Source organism: Giraffa tippelskirchi, chromosome 5, assembly GCF_054371585.1.
Source record: "Giraffa tippelskirchi isolate mGirTip1 chromosome 5, T2T-mGirTip1v1.2.pri, whole genome shotgun sequence".
In the NCBI taxonomy this organism is placed as follows: domain Eukaryota; kingdom Metazoa; phylum Chordata; class Mammalia; order Artiodactyla; family Giraffidae; genus Giraffa; species Giraffa tippelskirchi.
Genome location: NC_137279.1, coordinates 32,211,761 through 32,231,793, shown reverse-complemented (window position 1 = coordinate 32,231,793; position 20,033 = coordinate 32,211,761). Strand labels below are relative to the sequence as shown.

Below are 20,033 nucleotides of genomic sequence, written 5' to 3'. Positions count from 1 at the left end.
ACACCTACCCCTGCACGCCTGCAATCACACTGAGTTACCCCTGCACAGGCACCCAGGCCCGCACGAGACCACACACAGTCAGGTTGGGAAATCAGGTGCCCTGGTGCACATACATCTCCGTGGGCAGTCACACAGCCCATTCCATGCAGAGGGTGCTCATGAGCGCATTTGCATGCCTCTCCCCTTCCCCCCACCCCGCCCCCTGGTGCCTGGCCTTGGGCCCCCAGTCCTCTGTTGAACCATGGATGCTAAGCTAAAGGTTGCCCCCAGGCCTTCAGCCGCGCCCACCGCATTGGGCAGAACAAGAAGGTGATGATCTACCGTTTCGTGACGCGGGCCTCGGTGGAGGAGCGCATCACGCAGGTGGCCAAGCGCAAGATGATGCTCACCCACCTGGTGGTGCGACCTGGCCTGGGCTCCAAGTCTGGCTCCATGACCAAGCAGGAGCTGGATGACATCCTCAAGTTCGGCACAGAGGAGCTCTTCAAGGATGACGTGGAGGGTGGGTGTCCTGGGTGCTGGGCATGGTGGTGGGTGGCCCTGCTTGAGACACTCCCCTCCCAGGGCACCCCCAGTGTCCAGTCTCTCCTTCTGCTCCCCACTCCTGGCCAGGATGGGCAGGGCCAGGGTGGCACCTCTGGTGCTACCCCCTAGCCCTGCAGCTCCCCATCCCCGTGTCCTACAGGAATGATGTCTCAGGGCCAGAGACCTGCCACGCCCATCCCTGATGTCCAGTCCTCCAAAGGGGGAGCCCTGGCCGCCAGCGCCAAGAAAAAGCATGGCAGCACTCCTCCAGGTAGGGGCCCTCCCAGCCCAGCCCCCAGTTCCTCCTGTACCCTGGACGGCTGTTCCTGGAAGGAAGTGGGCCCCCAAACCCATTTCGTCAGGTTCCCTTGCCTGCTCCCCTCAGGTGCCTGCGGACCTTAGGTGGAGGGGCCGAGGGGCTGTGACAATACAGGTTCCTTTCTCTGGTCACTTACTCTTCCGCCACAGCCCCTGGCGGGGACTGGGAAGCACAATTGTCTGGAACCTGCTCTGGTTGGGGGAGTCCCCTGACTTTGCATCCTGGATGCCCCCAGGTGACAACAAGGACGTGGAGGATAGCAGTGTGATCCACTATGACGATGCGGCCATCTCCAAGCTGCTGGACCGGAACCAGGATGCCACGGACGACACGGAGCTCCAGAACATGAATGAATACCTGAGCTCCTTCAAGGTGGCGCAGTATGTGGTGCGCGAGGAGGATGGCGTGGTAAGCCCCGCCCCTCCGCTGTCCCGCCCTCACCCCGTTACGACTTCTCCATTTAAGAAACTCCGGCTCCTGGGTCTCTCCTGAGTGGCTCCTCTCCTTACCTCTCAACTTCCACCGCCCTACGTGCAGACCGTGGGTGCTAATTATTTTTCTAAGTGCCACTTTTCCTTTTGAAACGGGGAGCCTCCTGAGGGCAGGGGTGGCACTTATTCAATTCTGTATCTCAGTGCCTGGCACAAGGCCAGGACATACTTGTGGCATGAATGAATGGATGAGTGAATTACTGAGACAGGAGCAGGAAGAGGAAGATCACCTGGGGCTGGGGTGATCAGGGAGAGCTACCTGGAGTAGGCCGGCTTTCCAGTTCACCTTGAGCCGCTAGAGGGTGAGCTGTGGTAGAGGCAGTGAGGCCTCCGCGGGGGCGGAGATGCCCGCCGGCCCCGCCCTCACCGCGTCCGCGGCCCCCGCGCGCCCCCAGGAGGAGGTGGAACGGGAGATCATCAAGCAGGAGGAGAACGTGGACCCCGACTACTGGGAGAAGCTGCTGCGACACCATTACGAGCAGCAGCAGGAGGACCTGGCCCGCAACCTGGGCAAGGGCAAGCGCATCCGCAAGCAGGTCAACTACAACGACGCCTCCCAGGAGGACCAGGGTGCGTGTCCGGCGGGCAGGGTCCTGCTGGTGGGGAGGACATCCCTGTGGCAGGAATTCCTGGCGCAGGAGAGTGGGAGCCTTGTGGACTGGCTGAGCTGGGAGACGGTGGGAAGGCTTCTTGGAGAAGTGGGGCTGGTGGCTGGTGTGGGGTGTTGGGTTTTGGGGGGTAACGAGATGGGTAGTGACTCAGTGACTTCACTGCTAGTGGTTTTAGTCAAACCTCAGTTTCTCTATCTGTTAAATAGGGCCGTTGATGGCATAAGGCTTGAGAATGTAGTGTAAGGTTGTAAGGTGGTTAAGTGAGCTCATAGGAAGTGCACGGTGGCTGTTTTCATCATCCCTGTTATTGGGCTGGGTGTGAGGGGCTCCGGCAGGCTTCTGCTTACACAGCCCACTCTGCGCCCCTCTTCCTGACCCCCCGACAGAGTGGCAGGACGAGCTCTCAGACAACCAGTCTGAATATTCCATTGGCTCTGAGGATGAGGACGAGGACTTTGAGGAAAGGCCGGAAGGGCAGAGTGAGTCAGGGCTGGTGACTCTGGGCTGGGGCCAGGCTGTCGGGGAGCTGATGGTCAGGTTGGGGGTCCCGGGGGCATCGGGACCACCATCAGGCCTTTGGAGTAGGCCCTGAAGGGTCATGCTGTCTGGGGCATTTTGGGGGATGGGGTGGGTCAGGACATCTTGGGCCTCGCTGAGGGCTTATGGTGGGGCTACTCCCCCAGGTGGACGGCGACAATCCAGGAGGCAGCTGAAGAGCGACAGGGACAAGCCCCTGCCCCCTCTTCTCGCCCGGGTCGGCGGCAACATTGAGGTGGGGCCCTCCTGCACCCCCACTTCCCCACTTCTCTCTCCCGGGATTTATCTCATTTTTCATAGCAAAGAGCTTACCCCTGCTGCCACCCTGGGGTATGGAGGAGGGACAGGAGGGCTGGGGTTACACTGGGTCACATGCCAAGTGGATGTGGGGGGCGGGGATAGACCCTCGGTCTGGGCTGTGCCCCTTTGGGTCCTGCCCCAGGTGGAGGCCCCCCCTTCTCCCTGCTCCCCCATCTCCTCCCCTCCCTGTGTCTTTCTCCTCAACTCTGAATTCCCTGCTCCCGCATCCCGCTGCCCGCCTTGTCCAGGTGCTAGGCTTCAACGCCCGTCAGCGGAAGGCCTTTTTGAACGCCATCATGCGCTGGGGCATGCCCCCCCAGGATGCCTTCAACTCCCACTGGCTGGTGCGGGACCTTCGTGGGAAGAGCGAGAAGGAGTTTAGGTAAAGGGGCCAAGGTGGTGGCCCAGGGTGTGGCCGCCTGCCTGGAGTGGGTAGGCTCTGCTGGACAGTCCAGCATAGTGGGTGGTGTTACTGCCAGTCTGGGGGCGGCCAGAGAACTCACTGCTGTCTGATGTCTGGTGGCTGAAATCCAGGCTTGGGCAGGGCTCCTGTGCAGAGAACATGACCGGTCACCTCTGCCAGGGCAGCTGGTGTTAACGGCAGCATGAAGGATCTGGGTTCTCCAGGGGAAAGGCTATCCCAGGAGGGCCCCTGCCCAGAACCCCCTCTGTTTTTCCCTGGGGCCTGACCTAGCAGGCTTGGTTGGGAGGCAGGTGATGGGTGACGATTCCAGCCAGGAGGTCCCCCGGGGTCCTGCCGGCCCCCCACTCCCTGAGCCCCAGTCCCCCCCACCCCAGAGCCTATGTGTCCCTCTTCATGCGGCACCTGTGTGAGCCGGGGGCTGATGGCGCGGAGACCTTTGCGGACGGCGTGCCCCGCGAGGGCCTCTCCAGGCAGCATGTGCTCACGCGCATCGGTGTCATGTCACTAGTTAGGAAGAAGGTGGGTGAGTAGCCTTTACTGGGCCTTTCCTGGTGGCCGCCCATGGCCTGGGTGTGCCCCAGGGGGGTCAGTGGTCAGAGAGCAAGCGCGTGGCTGTCCAGGGTCTGAGTCAGCTTAGAGGGATGGACCCAGAATGCATCTCTGGGTGGGGAAGCGGGTGGCGGTGGGGAGGGGGCTGGAGGCCAGGATGGCAGATGGGGACGGGGTAGGGGTAGAGCCTGGCATGGGGATCTGCAGTCAACCTTGGGTGGAGTCAGCAGCCATCCCAAGGCAGGGACACCCCCTGTCCTGCCGACCACCCTGAGGCCCTCACGTCTGAGCAGTGACCACCTCCCGCCTGCCTCGCTCCCACCTGCCCAGGTTCAGGAGTTTGAGCACGTCAATGGGAAGTACAGCACCCCGGATCTGATCCCCGAGGGGCCTGAGGGCAAGAAGCCGGGTGAAGTCATCTCCTCGGATCCCAACACACCAGTGCCTGCCAGCCCTGCCCACCTCCTGCCTGGCCCTCTGGGCCTGCCAGGTCTGGACTCCAATGAGGAGGGGCGGGCACCCAGGTCATGGCAGGTGGCGAGGCCCCAGGAGACCCCACGTCCTTCCCACATCCCACCCCGACAAAGCTTCCACCTGAAGAAGTATCACTCCCCTAAGAAATTTTCTTTTTAATGACAGCTTTGAGATGTAATTCACACACCACAACATTCAGTCTTTGCATGCGTGCTAAGTCATTTCAGTCGTGTGTGACTGTTTGCGACCCTATGAACTGTAGCCTGCCAGGCTCCTCTGTCCATGGCATTCTTTAGGCAAGAATACTGGAGTGGGTTGCCATTTCCTTCTCCAGGGGATCTTTCCAACCCAGGGATTGAACCTGCGTCTTTCATGTCTCCTGCATTGGCCAGCCGGTTCTTTACCACTAGCGCCATCTGGGAAGCCAAAAGCCTTTAAAAGTGTATTATCCAGTTGTTTTCTAGCATATCCATAGGATTGTGCAACCATTGCCTCTGATTCCAGGATGTTTTCATTAACCTCCAGAGAAACACATACTCATTAGTAGTGACACCTCATTCCTTCTCCTCATGCCTCTCCCTGGCAACCACTGATTTTTCTGTCTCTATGGGTTTGCCTATTGTGGACATTTCATGTAAATGAAATGCACCATGCGGCCTTTTGTGCCCAGCTTTCACTAGCATGCGATGCATTCTGGATTTATCCAGGTTTTAGGGTGTCAGCACTTCATTCCTTTCTGTAGCTGAATAATATTTGATTCCATTGTTTGGATCCACCACATTTTGTATATCCATTCATCAGGTGATGGATTTTGGGTTGCTTCTACCTTTGGCTATTGTGAATAATGTGGTGAGTAACATTGCTTTGAACTTTTGTGTTCAATTGGAAATAGGTGTTTTCATTTCTCTTGGATGTATAGCTAGGAATAGAATCGCTGGGTCGCCTGGTGTAACATTTTGAAGAACTGCCAAACTTTTTCACAGTGACTACACCATTTTACATTCTTACCAGCCGCGTATGAGGTTCCAATTTCTCCACCTCCTGGCCAGCACTTATCTAACTTTTTGCTTATAGCCATCTTAGTGAGTATGAAGGGGGAGTCTCATTGTGGCGTTTTATTTACTTATTTATTTTTGGCTGTGCTGGTTCTTTGTTGCTGCTTGGGCTCTTCTCTAGTTGTAACGTGCAGGCTTCTCACTGCAGTGGCTTCTCTTGTTGTGGAGAATGGGTTCTTGGGCTTCAATAGTTGCAGCACATGGACTCAGTAGTTGCAGCTCCTGGGCCCTAGAGCACAGGCTCAGTAGTTGTGGCACATGGGCTTAACTGCTCCGAGGTATGTGGCATCTTCCCAGACCAGGGATCGAACCCATGTCTTCTGCATTGGCAGGCAGATTCTTTACCACTGAGCCACCAGGGAAGCCTGGTGGTCTTGATTTCCATCTCTGGTGGCTGAAGATGTTGAGAATCTTTTCATGTGCTTCTGAGCTTTTTGTGCATCTTCTTTGGAGAAACGTCATTTCGCATCCTTTGCCCTTCCTTAATGGGTTATTTGTCTCTGAGTGTCTTTTTGGTGATCTATGTGTTTATATGGGTAAAACATCTTCTTCCCTGTTGTACCCCTCAGGCCTTGGGCATCCTGCCTGTTCCAGGTGACAGATGAGGCCCCGAGAGGCTCAGCGCCTCTGAGGACATCCTGCTTCTGGGCACAAGTGCCCTCTGGAGGTGGACAAGCCTAGTTTTCTTCCTGGCCCTGTGCTTGTGGGCAGGTCCCTTAGCACATGAGCTCTGTTTTCTCATCTGTGATGTGAAGAAGCACCTCCCAGGGCTCCTCAGAGCATGTGGGTTACTGGCCCTTTGCAGTGACTCAGCGTGGAAGAGGCAGGTGGCCAGTCAGCCAGCCTGAAAGCCAGGACCACAGCTGGGCCATGCTGGCTCTCAGTCAGGGCCTCCATCCACCTCACCTACTGGTTCCAGATGAGAGGCCCCCACAGCCTGTAGTTCTGTCCTGTTGGCTCCTGGCTTTGACCTCACTGGGCCCAGGGTCCTCCAAAACTCCCCACATTGCAGGCCTGGCCCGGGCTCTTTGGCTCCCCTGGTTCACCTGTCCTTCTGCAGGTGCTTGGCCCACGATCCTCTCTGACTCCCCATTTCCTGCCCTTCTCCCTCCCCCAACCCCAGCCCACCTGTCTCACCCTTCTCCCTTGGTCTTTCAGACAAAATGGAAACCCCACTAGGCTACATGGATGAGAAAGAGGTGGGGGTGCAGAAGCCAAAGAAGCCCCCAGAAATCCAGGTAGAGAAGATGCTGGCATCTGGGCCCCTGTGGGTGTGGGGTGGGGGCTGGGTCCAGGGACCTTCTCAGGTTTTGCCCTTGGCAGCTGTAAGCCAGGCCTCCCTCCTGGCTCCAAGTTTGAGCCTCCAGGACTGGAGCATAGTTGAGAGCAAGCACTGGGAGCCAGAGTGGGTTCTAAGCCCAGTGCCCCTTCCCTGGCTCCTATTGAGGCCCAGGCCCTGTAGCTCCCAAGTCTCTCCTCCTTAGGCCCTGCCAACTGCCCTGGACAGAGTGGAGGGAGAGGACAAGCAGGAGAGCTCCGATGGCAAGGAGAGGGCCCGAGAGGAGCGACTGGAGGAGATGGAGAAGGCCCAGCCCTCCCCGGAGCAGCTGCCGAAAGGTGCGGGCTTCCACCTTGATGGAGTGTCAGGCCTGTCTCTCCCTGGCTGGGTGGGGGACCATGCACTGCTGTGTCCTAGTGCCGTAGGGCCCAGGATGAGGCGAGAGCCAGGGGCTCAGTTCTCTGCATGTGGACTTTAACTTTTCCTACTGTACAGTTTGGAGTTTGTTAGGCTACATCTTATTAGTGATTTCTTAAAAAAAAAATTATTTATTTGGCTACACCAGGTCTTAGTTGCAGCTTGTGGGATGTTTAGTTGAGGCATGCGAGCTCTAAGTTGCTGTATGTAGAATCTGTTCCCTGACCAGGGATTGAACCTAGGGCCCCTGCGTTGGGAGCATGGAATCTTAGCCACTGAATCTCCAGGGAAATCCCTGTTAGTGAGTTCTGAATCAGTCACATTGTGGTCTGAACACATGAGTCTGTATGATATTGTTGAAAGCTTTTCTTGCTTCATGTGGTCAGATTTTGTAAATGCTCATGTGTGCTTGAAAAGAATATCTATTCTTTTATTGCTGGACGTAAGGTTCTAAATATGTGCATTAGATCAGGGGTCCCCAAACTCCAGGATCTAATGCCTCATGATCTGAGATGGAACCTATATAATAATAATAGAAATAAGGTTAACAGTAAATGTAATGCTCTTGAATCATCCCCCGGGTCCATGGAAAAACTTGTCTTCCATGAAACTGGTCCCTGGTGCCAAAAAGACTGGGGACCACTGCATTAGATTGTTATATTGTTCAGGTTTGTTATATCCTTACTCATTTTTGGTTTGCTTTGATCAGTCAAGTCTGAGAGACTTATGTTAAAATCTCTGTGATTGTAGGTTAGTCTCTGTTCTCCTGAGGCCAGATTTTGCTTTAGTTTGGGATTGGGTTGTTAGGTACATGTTGGTTCAGGTTTTTTCTAATTTTCTGGTAAAGTGTTTATTATGTAATAACCTTCTTATTCCTCCTGATTCTTTTTGCTTTAAGGTTTATTTAGGCTTACGTGGACTGAGCTTACTTTTGGGCTTTCCTGGTGGCTCAGATGGGAAAGAGTCTGTCTGCCATGCAGAAGACCCAGGTTTGATCCCTGGGTTGGCAAAGATCCCCTGGAGAAGGGAATGGCTACCCACTCCAGTATTCTTGCCTGGAGAATCCCATGGACAGAGGAGCCTGGCGGGCTATAGTCCATGGGGTTGCAAAGGGTCAGACATGATTGAGAAACTAACACTTTTATTTTCTTTCACTGAGCATAGTGTTTTCAAGGTTCATCTGTGTTGTAACATGTATTGGAACTTCATTCCTTTTCACTGAATATATTCTACCCTGTGGATACACCACATTTTATTTTTCCATTCATCAGTTGATGGGTTTTTGGGTTATTTCTGCTTTTTGGCTATTATGAATAATGCTGCTGTGAACATTCATGTACAGGTATTTGTGTGGATAGGCTTCAGTTCTCTTGGGTATATACCTAGGAGTGGAATTGTTGGATTGCTTAGTAACTCTCATATTTGCAGGACCTGCCAGATTGCTTGCTGCAGTGGCTGCACCACTTTACATTCCCACCCGCAGTGCATAGGGTTCCAATTTCCCCACATCTTTGTCAACACTTGTTATTATCTCTCTTTTGAATGTTAGCCATCCTAGTGGGTGAAAAGTCATAGCTCAAGTGGTTTTGATTTGTATTTCCCTTGTGTGTAAAGATGTTGAATATCTTTTCAAATGTCATTGGCCATTTGTATATCTTTGTTGGAGAAATGTCTTTTCAGATCCTTCGTCCATTTTTTAATTGGGTTATTTATCTTTTTTTTTAAATTTTTTTAAAAATAAATTTATTTATTTTAGTTGGGGGCTAATTACTTTACAATATTGTAGTAGTTTTTGCCATGCATTGACATGAATCAGCCATGGGTTTACATGTGTTCCCCTATTTATCTTTTTATTATTGGGTTATAAGGGTTCTTTATAATACATGTTCCATATCAGATAGGTGATTTGCAGGTATTTTCTTACATTCTTAACTTTTATTTGTATAATTGAGTTTTAGGTATACCTTTTGTAAATAATATATGGTGGGACTTGTTTTAAATCTAATCATAGAATCTCTACCTTTTAGCCAGCAAGTTTACTCTCTTTACATTTATTGTAACAACTAGGTATCTGGATGAATTTCTGTTCTTATTTTGTGCTTTATATCACCCTTGCCTTTTCTTTTTTTTTTCTCCTAGCATCTTTTGGATTGATCAGAATTTCTTTCTATTTCCTCCTTTCCTCTCAACTCCTTTGGAAATTTTGCAGTCAATTCTATTTTGTACTCTTAAATTTTTAACATGTTGCTTCCTGAATATTATAAAGACTATAGGCAACTGTACCTCTGACCCACTCCTTCTTATCTCCCATGTGCTGTTACTTGTTTCTAAACTATGATCCTTATTTAGATCTTCCCACCCTCTTAACAATTTTGCGTTTTCTTGTTTGTTCATTGTTGCTTTGTTCAATGTCCTTCTTCCCAAAATATACCCTTCAATGGTGCTTTAAACGAATTTCTATGGACAGCTAATTTCTCTCATTGCATATTATTTTTCCTTTATATCTTATTGTATTTTTCTTGAATAATAGTTAGCAAAATTCAAGGTGGGTTAGCAGTTTTCCCTCAGCACTTTGAAGATGCTATTTCTTTTGTATTCTGACTTCCATTGTGCTGAGAAGGCTGCTCTCAGGGTAATTGCTGCTCCTGTGTAGGAAACTTGCCTTTCCTATCTTTCCTAACATGGTAAGAGCATTTTTAAGACTTTCTGTTAGTCTTTGGTCTTGTACAGTTTCACTACAATGAAATTTTTATTTATTCTGCTGTGACTGGCTGTGATTCTTAAAGATGAGTATTGTGTCTTCTATTGATTATGGGCAAATTCTCAGTCATTCCCTCCTTGAATGTTATCTTTCCTCCCATTATGTTTATTTTCTTCCGGAATTCCTTTTACTCATTTATTCATTCATTATCCAACAAATATGTTTTGAACACCCACTGTGTGTTGGGAGCTGTCCCAGGCATTGGAGACACAGTGAACCAAAGCCAAAGCCTTCGCACAGAATTTGTATTCTCCTGGGGGACCCAGGTGATCAGCAATAGACACAAGTAGATCTTGTTTAACCAAAGGCTCCAAATTCAACAAAGAAAAGAAAGCAGGTACAAGATTTGTTTCTCTGCAAGGCTTTTTGAATCACCCTCAGATCTAGCTTCAGTTCTTACTTTCTTTATACAGCTGTTTTTAACCTATTTGTACTATTTTCTATGGTTGCACAATGAATTATTACAAATTTAGCAGCATGAAATGACACCCATGTGTTAGCTCATGGTTGCATGGGTCAGAAGTCTATGGTGGTGTGACTGGTTTCTCTGCCAAGGAACTTGCAAGATCGAAGTCAAGGCATTGACTGCACTGAGTTCTCATCTGGAGGCTTGGGGGAAAATCTGCTTCCGTGGCCATTCTTGTTGGCTAACTTCAGCTCCTTGGGGTTGGAGAACTGAAGCCCTCTTCCCTCGCTGGCTCTCAGCTGGAGGCCATTCTCGGCATCTAGAAGCTGCCTGCATTTCTTGCCATGGGGCTCATTCTGTCTTCAAGCCAACAGTGGTACACCAATCCCCTTGATGCTTCAGATCTCTGATGTCTTTTTCTGTGACCATTCAGAGAAAACCCTGCTTTTAAGGGGCTGGCGTGATGAGGTCATGCCCACCTGGATAATTTGTCTTTTAAGGTCACCTGTGCCTTGTCACATGACTTGCTCAGGAGAGTAGAATCCATCACATTCACAGTCCCAAGGATTATGTACAAGGCTTATACTCCAGGGCCAGGAAGTCTGGGAGGACACCTTAAACATCTGCAGTAAAATGTCTAACATGTTAGCAATTGTGTATTTCATTTCTAGAATTTTTAATCTAGCCTTTTCTACTTCTTTTTTTTTTTGACTTGTCTTTTCCTATGGATTCTCTTCCTTCTCTGTCTGGCTATTGGGTATTGTCTTCTTTCTTCTTTTAAAACAATTCTTATTTATTTATTTTTTGGTGTACTGGGTCTTTGTTGCTGCTCACGGGCTTTCTCTAGTTGTAGCAAGTAGGGGCTACTCTTCATTGTGGTGTGTGGGTTTCCCATTGCAGTGGCTTCCCTTGCTGCAGAGTACAGGCTCTAGGGCTCAAAGGCTCTAGTAGTTGTGGCTTGTGGGCTGTAGAACATGGGCTCAGTAGTTGTGGCCCATGGGCTTTAGTTGTTCTGCAGCGTGTGGATTCTTCCCAGACCAGGGATCGAACCTGTGTCTCCTGCATTACCAGGTGGATTCTTATCCATTGCACCACCAGGGAAGTCTGGGTATTGTTTTCTGAGTTTCATTTGGTGCATCTTCACCAGGGATTGTTTTATCCTTGAGAACCCATGTCACTTGGGTAGCAGCAATGTCCCCCTTTCTGTTTCCAGAACTCTGGGGCCTCATGGTCTGACTAGTGGCCTGGCTGGTCTGGGGCCAGTCTTATGGCACAATTCAGATTCCACAGCCTGCACACCTGTGTGTTGGGTTTGGGTCCTCACTGGAGACTTTCTGACCCTGGACTCCACATGGGAGCCAGGCTTCCACAACTTGGCCATGAGCTGGTGGATGGCACTTTTCCTTCTTTGCAGAGGCATGGTGGTTGAAGAGTGTTAGTTTCTTGATTTAATTCCAGTTCTCTGCATCTTTGGGGCCTCGTCCTTCCTGTTCAGTATTGAGACACAGCTGGAGTCCCACAGGCCTCTTTCTGGTGTCCACTCACCCCCAGCCCAGGACCCCAGTGCATGCTTCTTGAGCTTTTAGTTTCCCTTCATTTATAGAAAGTGAAAGTGTTAGTCGCTCAGTCGTGTCTGACTCTCTGTGACCCTATGGATTGTAGCCCTCCAGGCTCCTCTGTCCATGGAATTCTCTAGGCAAGAATACTGGAGTGGGTTGCCATTTCCTCCTCCAGGGGATCTTTCCAACCCAGGAATTGAACCCGGGTCTCCTGCATCGCAGGTGGATTCTTTACCTTCTGAGCCACCAGGGAAGTTCCGTCTTCATTTATGGCACCTGATAATTTCCTTTAGTTTTGTGAGCACACCTATGTGTTTTTTTTTAATGTGATAGGTTTCGCCTGACATTTCTGGGTGTCTGTAAGAGATGCTTTGTGTTGATGAAGGCCTGACGTGTTGCCAGAACTTTGAGTCCTCTGGTTGTCACTACGGTAGAGAGGATCTGGGGACTGTGCTTTGAGAGAAGTTTGGGAGAGGCTGCTGCTGAGAGGGGTGGGTGGAGTGAGGCCCCGTCCCCACCTGCCTCCCCAGTGGATCCTCCCAGATGCTACTGGTTGGACTCCTGAGTAAGATGCTGGAGTGGATTCCGTGAGTGGCTACAATACTTTTGGGAAGCCACCAGCCCGGAGTCCCCTCTGCCCTCTGGACCCCTCCCCACTCTCTGAACACCCTTTATCTTGCAGAAGAAGTGCTTCCTGAGAAGGAGAAGGTTCTGGACAAGCTGGAACTGAGCTTGATTCACAGCAGAGGCGACGGCAGCGACTTCAGGCCAGGTCTGGGGCTCTGGACTGTGCTCTGTCCCACGTCCCCCGTGGTCTCTTGAAGGAGCCACGAGGAGCCTCCTGAGCCTTCCCTCGGCCCCAGGCCCAGATTAGAGCTGCTGGGTGGGAGCCTGGACTTGCCAGCCCTCAGGGGACAGACCCTCTACCTCCTATCTCCTGACCTCTCCTGTGGCCCCAGCCACCACTAGGAGGAAGGAGAGCTGGTCATAGAGTTTGGCCTGGAGCTTTGGGGTTCAGCTGGCAGCCTGTGTCCTTCAAGTGTTGGAATGTTCTGGAACAGTTGCCCCCAGATCAGAGCCCCGAGGCAGCATTGCTGTCCTTCAACATAAGCTACATTTTCACAGTCCCCCCTGCCCCACCCCATTTTCCCAGGTGGTCCTGACTTGGTGGTGGAGGGGCACCCAGGCCCACAGCAGCCCTCCCTGCTCAGGACAGAGAGAGGGGCCTGCTGATTAAAACCCTTGGGGGCAGTGAGTCTCTTGCGGGTGGGGAGGTGTGTTTCCCGCTTGCCTCTGGGTCCCCAGTGCTTGGTGGAGCGAGCCCTCCCCCGGGCACTGTCTTTGGGGTGGACGAGTGAGCGTGGGTCTGTCCTCCCCCAGATGACACCAAAGCCGAGGAGAAGGAGCCTGTTGAGACCCAGCAAAATGGTGACAAAGAGGAAGATGAAGAGGGGAAGAAGGAGGACAAGATCGGGAAGTTCAAGTTTATGTTCAACATTGCAGACGGGGGCTTCACAGGTATCGGGGGTGGGGCCATGGGCAGAGAGAGCTACAGGCTTCCTGACCCTGGGTCCCAGGAGTCTGGGCGGATGGTTGTTTTATACTAACGTGTGAGTGGTTGACAAAGTCCATGGTATAACCTTTCCTAGTAGCACTGGAACATTGAAGTGCTCAGGGTGGGGAGGTGGGGATGTTGATGGAGAGGCTTACCCAGGCCCACCCCTATGCGGGACGGGGCACCTCATCCTGCTTCCCTCGACTGGCTTCCCAGAGCTGCACACGCTGTGGCAGAATGAGGAGCGTGCCGCTGTGTCCTCGGGGAAAATCTACGACATCTGGCACCGGCGCCACGACTACTGGCTGCTGGCCGGCATCGTCACGTATCCTTGGCCACGCCAGCGGGGCAGGGCTCTGGTCTGTCCCTCTGTGGGCCTCAGGGTGGGGTGTGGGGCTGGTGGGGGGAGGAGTCTGGGCTGGTGCTCCTGACCAGGTACTAAGGACCCTTTTCTGGTGGTGGTGATGATGACAGTGACTGTGATCATAAAGGTAGCTTGTCACTTTATACTCAGTACTCACTCCATCCTCACAGCAGCCTTCCCAAAGGGTTGCTACTATGATCCCCATTATATGGAGGAGGCAGTGGGTGCTCAGAGAGGCCAAGTGACTTGCTCAGGGACACACAGCCCTTCCATCTGACTCTACAACGAATGCTCCTAATTCCTCCCTGATCCAGACCCCTCCTCCCCTCAGTGATGACACCTGAAGGGTGCTTCACCATTTAGGAGGGCTTTCATTCATTTGTTCATTCTTCAATTCCATCTTTACTGATGACCTACCATGTGCCAAGCATGGAGTATGCAGCCATGAATGAAACAGCCCCAAATCTCTGTCTAGCCAGAGGTCATATCCAACTAGGGGTAAATGGTGAAAAATATGAATTAGCAAAGTGTGGGGCTCTTTGAACATGAAAACTGGGGGGATGAGGCAAAGGGAGCTTTGGGGGTGGGGGTTGTGTTTAATATGAGAAGGTCAGAGAAGGTGATATTTGAGTGTAGACCTTCCAGAGACAAGGAGAGGGACACACAACTACCTGGGGAGAGCCCCCCAGCAAAGCTGGCCTTGATGACAGTCTCAAGTGAGACTATTCATTATAATGAGAGGTGGAAAGTTGTAGATCTGGAGTCAGCAGACCTTTCCTGGGAGGGGCCGGGGAGTGGATATTTCGAACTTTATGGAGGACTCCTCCACTCTGCCAGGGTAGCAAAAGTAACCACAATACATAAACCAACAAGCATGGCCATGTTCCAGTAAAACTTTATTTACAAAACCAGGCTGTGGGCTGGATTTGGCTTGTAGATCACAGTTTACTGATCCCAGTCATGGAGGTTAAGTTGCTTGGAGCTGGAACTTCCCTGGTGGTTCAGTGACTTAAGATTCTGTGCTCCCAGTTCAGGGGATGGGGGTTCAATCCCTGGTCAGGGAACCAGATCCCACATGCTGCAACCAAGACCCAGTACAGCTAAATAAATAAATAACACACAAAGAGTTAAAAAAATAAAAAAAAGATGCTTGGAGCCAGCTTGCCTGGGTTCAGATCCCGACTCGGCCCCTCACTAACTGTGAGCCCTTGGCAAGAAAACTTTGTGGTGTTTCTTTGTTCCCTCTGGCTCCAGGGGAGGCCCCTTCCTTGCCTGTCCCTGGCTCCATGGTGCTCCTTGGCTCACAGCTGCATCATTCATCTCTGCCTCTGTTGTCACAGGGCCTTCTTGCCTGGGTGTCTCTTTGTCTGTGTCCAAATTTCTTCCTCTTATGAGGACCTCAGTCACTGGATTGGTGCCCACTCCACCCTAGAATGACCCTTTCTTAATTTGATTAATTGATTTGATTAATCTGCAAATGCCCTATTTCCAGATGGGGTCACAGCCCAGGTGCTGGGGTTAGGACTCGGCTGTCTCTACCCTCTGGATTTGGGGGATGAAGAAGTTCATCCGGTGAAGGCTCAATGCCCTGCCTGGGCCCATGGGGGCCCCTATTGGTGTCCACTGATTTTCAAGTCACTGTCACCCACACATTCATCTTGCAGCCAAGGTTAATGCCTGTCTGGAGAGCACAGAGCCAAGATGCCAAATCCTGGGCTGGTCCCCCACCACCCCCTCCCTCCACCCCATGGCTAGGTTTGCCCTTAACGGCCCCCACCTAGACACGGCTACGCCCGCTGGCAGGACATCCAGAACGACCCGAGATACATGATCCTCAATGAGCCCTTTAAGTCTGAGATCCACAAGGGCAACTACCTGGAGATGAAGAACAAGTTCCTGGCCCGCAGGTTCAAGGTCAGTCCTTGGCAAAGGCCAGAGGTTGAGGGTGAGGGGGCCTCAAGATGGCGGGTTATGGGAGGGCCTGGGGCAAAGAAATGAGCAACCATTTCTTATATCCCGCCCGTATATCCGGGTGTGGGCCAGATCATCCATGAAAGGGAATTGTTGAGTCAATCAACCAACAGGTGCTGGCTCCTTGCTCTGGAGCCAGACTCCGCTGGGCGAGTGTCCCTGCTCTGGGTAATGGGTGCAGAGGATCCAGCTGGGGAGGGCTCTGAGGTGTGGCCAAGAGGGTGGACAACAACTGGGTGGGGAGGGGCTGTCTTCCTTCCTTTTTTTCTTCCAGAGCCCTGGCCGGTGGGAGTGGGTGCTGGTGGGGGCGCAGCCAGGCCAACACTCAGTCCCTCCCCTTACCCTGACCCCCTCTCCCCCCACCCCCACCAGCTGCTGGAGCAGGCGCTGGTCATTGAGGAACAGCTCCGGAGGGCCGCATACCTCAACATGACCCAGGACCCCAACCATCCTGCCATGGCCCTCAACGCCCGCCTGGCTGAGGTGGAGTGCCTTGCCGAGAGCCACCAGCACCTGTCCAAGGAATCCCTCGCCGGGAACAAGCCTGCCAATGCTGTCCTGCACAAGGGTGAGCAAGCCCATCCCCTGGAGGTGGGCCTACACCTCGCTCCCGCCCAGTGGCTCTTTGGAAGGAGGTGGGGGCGTGGGGTTGGGGATAGGACATCAGCTCAGAGGGCACAGCCTCCAGGCCAGATGGGACAGACTGTCATCCAGCCTCTGCTCTTACCTGTGGGGAAAGTGAGACCCTTGCTTTTTGGGGCTTTTTCTGAAGGTCAGTGCTGTGCAGGCCCTGGGTAGGGGGGTAAGTGATATAGCAGAATATTAAGTTGTACAGGATTGTTTATTGAGCCCTGACAATATCCTTTATTTCTATTTTTTAATTTCTTTTAGTGAAAGAGATAAGGACCCTTTAAAATTTTTTAGTTTTCATTGACATATAATTGATTTACAATGTTGTGTTACTTTCTGCTGTATAGCAAAGTGAATCAGTTATACATATAGATCCGACTAATTGGAAAAAACCCTGATGCTGGGAAAGATTGAGGGCAGGAGGAGAAGGGGGCGACAGAGGATGAGATGGTTGGATGGCATCACCAACTCAATGAACACGAGTCTGAGCAAACTCTGGGAGATAGTCAGGGACAGGGGAGCCTGAGCATGAGATCACACAGAGTTGGACACAACTGAGCGACTAAACAACTCTTTTTTAGATTCTTTTCCTATATAGGTCCCTGTGCTGAGTTCCCTCTGCTGTACAGTAGATCCTTATTGGTTATCTATTTTATTTTATTTTTTAATATTTATTTGGCCATGTCAGGTCTTAGTTTTGGCATGCGGGATCTTTGTTATGGACTCGAGTTGTGGTGTGTGGGCTCAGAGTTGTGGTGGGAAAGCTTAGTTGCTCTGTGGCATGTGGGATCTTAGTTACCCGATCAAGGATTGAACCCACATCCCTTGCCTTGCAAGGTGGATTCTTAACCACTGGACCACCAGGGAAATCCTTATTTTATATATAGTACCAATATATGTCAATCCCAGTCTCCCAATTTATGGCAATATCTTTAAACACATTGTCCCTTTACTCTTTGTAATATTTTTAAATGGTGAGGTTTCTTATCTCATTTTAAAGTTGGGGACGTTGATGCTTAGGGAGGTGAAGTAATTGCCCAAGGTCTCCCGGGATTCAGACCTTTGACCCTCGTGGTCCTAATCCCTAGAAAGTGCCCAGGCTGGTTAGGGGGAGGGTGAGCCAAGCTCACTCCGAGGGCCCTGGACTCTGTGGTCCTGGCTGTTTGGGAGAAGTTTCTCGAGGCAGCTCTGCTCCTGGGCGTGGCCAGGGCTACAGACCTCCCTGGGCGCCAGGAGGCTGGCCGAGGGCCCGGAGGGAAGCCCAGTGTTGGGTCAGAGCTTCCGGCTCTCATCTCTGCAGCCCTCGGGGCCCCTGGAGAAACTGTTTGGAAAACCGGACTCTTGTCCAGCGGGCAGGTCTCTGCTGTGTTGGCTGGGAGGGCTGAGAGGGGGGCGCCTCCTGGCGTCCACTGCGTGGCGTGCAAGTCACACGGTAACACAGCCCTGTTACTAAGCACCGGCCTGGGCGTCCGCGTCCCAGCTCCTCCCCCTCCCTGCCTCCCTCCCCAGTCCTGAACCAGCTGGAGGAGCTGCTGAGCGACATGAAGGCGGACGTGACTCGCCTCCCCTCCATGCTGTCCCGCATCCCCCCGGTGGCCGCCCGCCTCCAGATGTCGGAGCGCAGCATCCTGAGCCGCCTGACCAACCGAGCCGGCGACCCCACCATCCAGCAGGTCAGGCTCGGCGCGCGCCCTGGGCCCCATCCCCCCACGCACGCATGTCCTGGGCGCCCTGGGGCGGGGCTCGGGCCGGTGCGGGACTTGGACCTTTAAATCTGAGTCCTTGCCTCCAGGGCGCTTTCGGCTCCTCCCAGATGTACAACAACAACTTTGGGCCCAACTTCCGGGGCCCTGGACCGGGAGGGATTGTCAACTACAACCAGATGCCCCTGGGGCCCTATGTGACCGGTAGGTGCCCGTCTGCTCCCTGGCGGCATGTGCAGGGGCGCCCGCGGGCCCCGCCCGCGTCCGCCGCCCCAGCGAGCCGAGCTTCCCTCTCTCTGCACAGATATCTAGCCGGCCCCGAGACCTCGCTCTGGTGCAGCGCTCCTTTCCAGCGGAGGTGAGGCCTCTCCAGGGGCTCCGCGGTCCCTCGCCCCTCCATGGCTGCACCAATCAGTCCCCGCTCCCTGCGTTTATCCACAGCCCTGAGTCTGGGGGCCTCCGCTGCCTCTTGGGGCTCAGGGGGCCTTCCCCTTCCCCGCTGGGGACCATCTTGGGGCCAGTGTGCCTTCCCAGGCTTCCAGACACTCCCCTGGGAGGCTGGGAGGCGGGACAAGGGCAGGTACACGTGGGGATGCTCCCTTGTGTACACGGGTGTGTCTGTGTGCACATGTGCAGGGTGTGTGCATGTCCGTGGTAGTGAGTCAGGGACCATTGCCCCCAGCCTGGAACCCTTTTCTGCCTGCACTTTCCTGCTGGGTGGTGGGCGCCCTGGGACATCACCTCCCCCCCGCCCCGGCCACCCCACCTTGTGCCCAGGACCAGGAGGGTGGCTCAGGGTGTGTGTGGGTCAGTGTCACTGGCTGGGAGATGGTTTTATTGGTGAGAAGCCACCAGTCCACTCTGGCCTCCTCCAGCTGGCCGGCAGCCCCTGCTAAGCTGTCTGTCCTGGTAGAACCACTGCTTCAGGGTAGAGGCCCTGGGGTAGAGGTGATTGCCAGATGGGCCCTCCCTGGGGTCCCCACTTCCTATACTCCAGGTGTGGGAGGTCTGGGCTAGGAGCCCCTCTGGTCGCAGTTGGCTGTGACAGGTGGCAGTGGTGGCTCCAGAGTGTTGGGTGAACCCCCAATGGGGACGTGAGCACCCATCTCTGTGACCCATGACCCACCTCTTGCAGCCACGCCTGCCAGGCCCCCTGCCTGGCCCCCACAGGAGAGAAAAGCTGCCGCCTTTCTAGAGCCAGGCCACCGGAGGACAGAAGGGGAAACTGAGTCATGCCATCGCTGGGGACAAGACCCAGCCAGAAGTGCCACCTGCTCTTAATCCCAGCGTTCCCCACACCACCTTGGCCGGTTCTGCCAGGATGACTTCCTAGAAGAGATTTCATTTCTTTGTACATCTTTTTGCACTTTCCTATTGAAAACTTGAACAAATTTGTCTCGATAAAAGTTGAGTGACGTGTGGAGGAGTCTGACCTGCAGCACTTAGGCTTCTCTCTGTGGATGGGCTCTGGACCCAAGGGAAGCTCCCGGGAGCCCAGCCGCCACTCTGGACTCGGCCCGGTTGAGGAGGACGCGGCGCCCGCCCTGGGTGCACTCTGCGTGCCCCTCTCCCCTGTCCCGTCTGCACCGTGTGACTGCCCGTACTCTGACCCTGGCCCAATGGGGCCCCCCCAGTGCCAGGTGGGTCAGAACTGGGGAGCCGCCCAGCCTGCTGGTAGAGACCTGGCTGGCATCCCGGCCAGGCCAGGCTGCGTCCTGCAAGGCTGGAGACCACAGGTAATGTGTTCTCTTTGTGGGGGAGAGGGCTCCGTCAGCATGTGTCTGACTCTGGCCCAGCCTGTCTCACAGGCCCCCTGGACTCTGTCGTCACCTGTGGAGGGTCTGTGGCCCCTGCCCTGTGTGGCAGGTCACGGCATGTGCTCCCCAGAGAGAAGAGACGGCAGGTGTCAGGCTGGGGGCTGCTGGGGCCTTGGGCTCAGGCCGCTGCGGGAAGGGGCTTACCCTCCCTCACTGGGTGTGGCTGCTGTCCCAGCAGTGCTGAGAGTGGCCCCGGAGCCCCTGGTCCTGCCTTGTGCCCTGGGAGGCCCTTTACACTCACTCCCCATGTCGTCTTCTGCTCGCCGACACAGAGAAACCAGGCCAC

At 53.4% G+C, this 20,033-nt stretch overlaps 1 protein-coding gene across 6 annotated transcripts in view; it reads left to right on the top strand.

Moving 5' to 3' along the window:
• The window catches only part of CHD5 (chromodomain helicase DNA binding protein 5), a 64,674-nt gene extending 45,323 nt beyond the window's left edge, over positions 1 to 19,351 (top strand). For 3 of the 6 annotated variants that reach the window (XM_081490305.1, XM_081490304.1, XM_081490307.1), the window contains exons 23-42: positions 271 to 502; positions 686 to 796; positions 1,080 to 1,252; positions 1,731 to 1,905; positions 2,333 to 2,425; positions 2,630 to 2,718; positions 3,032 to 3,165; positions 3,582 to 3,726; positions 4,087 to 4,246; positions 6,444 to 6,523; positions 6,770 to 6,902; positions 12,390 to 12,479; positions 13,088 to 13,225; positions 13,479 to 13,587; positions 15,408 to 15,540; positions 15,970 to 16,165; positions 17,737 to 17,900; positions 18,020 to 18,134; positions 18,235 to 18,288; positions 19,066 to 19,351. In XM_081490305.1, coding sequence (XP_081346431.1) covers positions 271 to 502; positions 686 to 796; positions 1,080 to 1,252; positions 1,731 to 1,905; positions 2,333 to 2,425; positions 2,630 to 2,718; positions 3,032 to 3,165; positions 3,582 to 3,726; positions 4,087 to 4,246; positions 6,444 to 6,523; positions 6,770 to 6,902; positions 12,390 to 12,479; positions 13,088 to 13,225; positions 13,479 to 13,587; positions 15,408 to 15,540; positions 15,970 to 16,165; positions 17,737 to 17,900; positions 18,020 to 18,134; positions 18,235 to 18,242 — 2,478 coding nt within the window. In that variant the 3' untranslated portion in view covers positions 18,243 to 18,288; positions 19,066 to 19,351. Of the gene's footprint in view, positions 1 to 270; positions 503 to 685; positions 797 to 1,079; positions 1,289 to 1,679; positions 1,906 to 2,332; positions 2,426 to 2,629; positions 2,719 to 3,031; positions 3,166 to 3,581; positions 3,727 to 4,086; positions 4,247 to 6,443; positions 6,524 to 6,769; positions 6,903 to 12,389; positions 12,480 to 13,087; positions 13,226 to 13,478; positions 13,588 to 15,407; positions 15,541 to 15,969; positions 16,166 to 17,736; positions 17,901 to 18,019; positions 18,135 to 18,234; positions 18,289 to 19,065 lie in introns of all 6 variants that reach the window. The other 3 variants (XM_081490306.1, XM_081490308.1, XM_081490303.1) reach the window with 2 other exon arrangements.
• Positions 19,352 to 20,033: the final 682 nt, after the last annotated feature.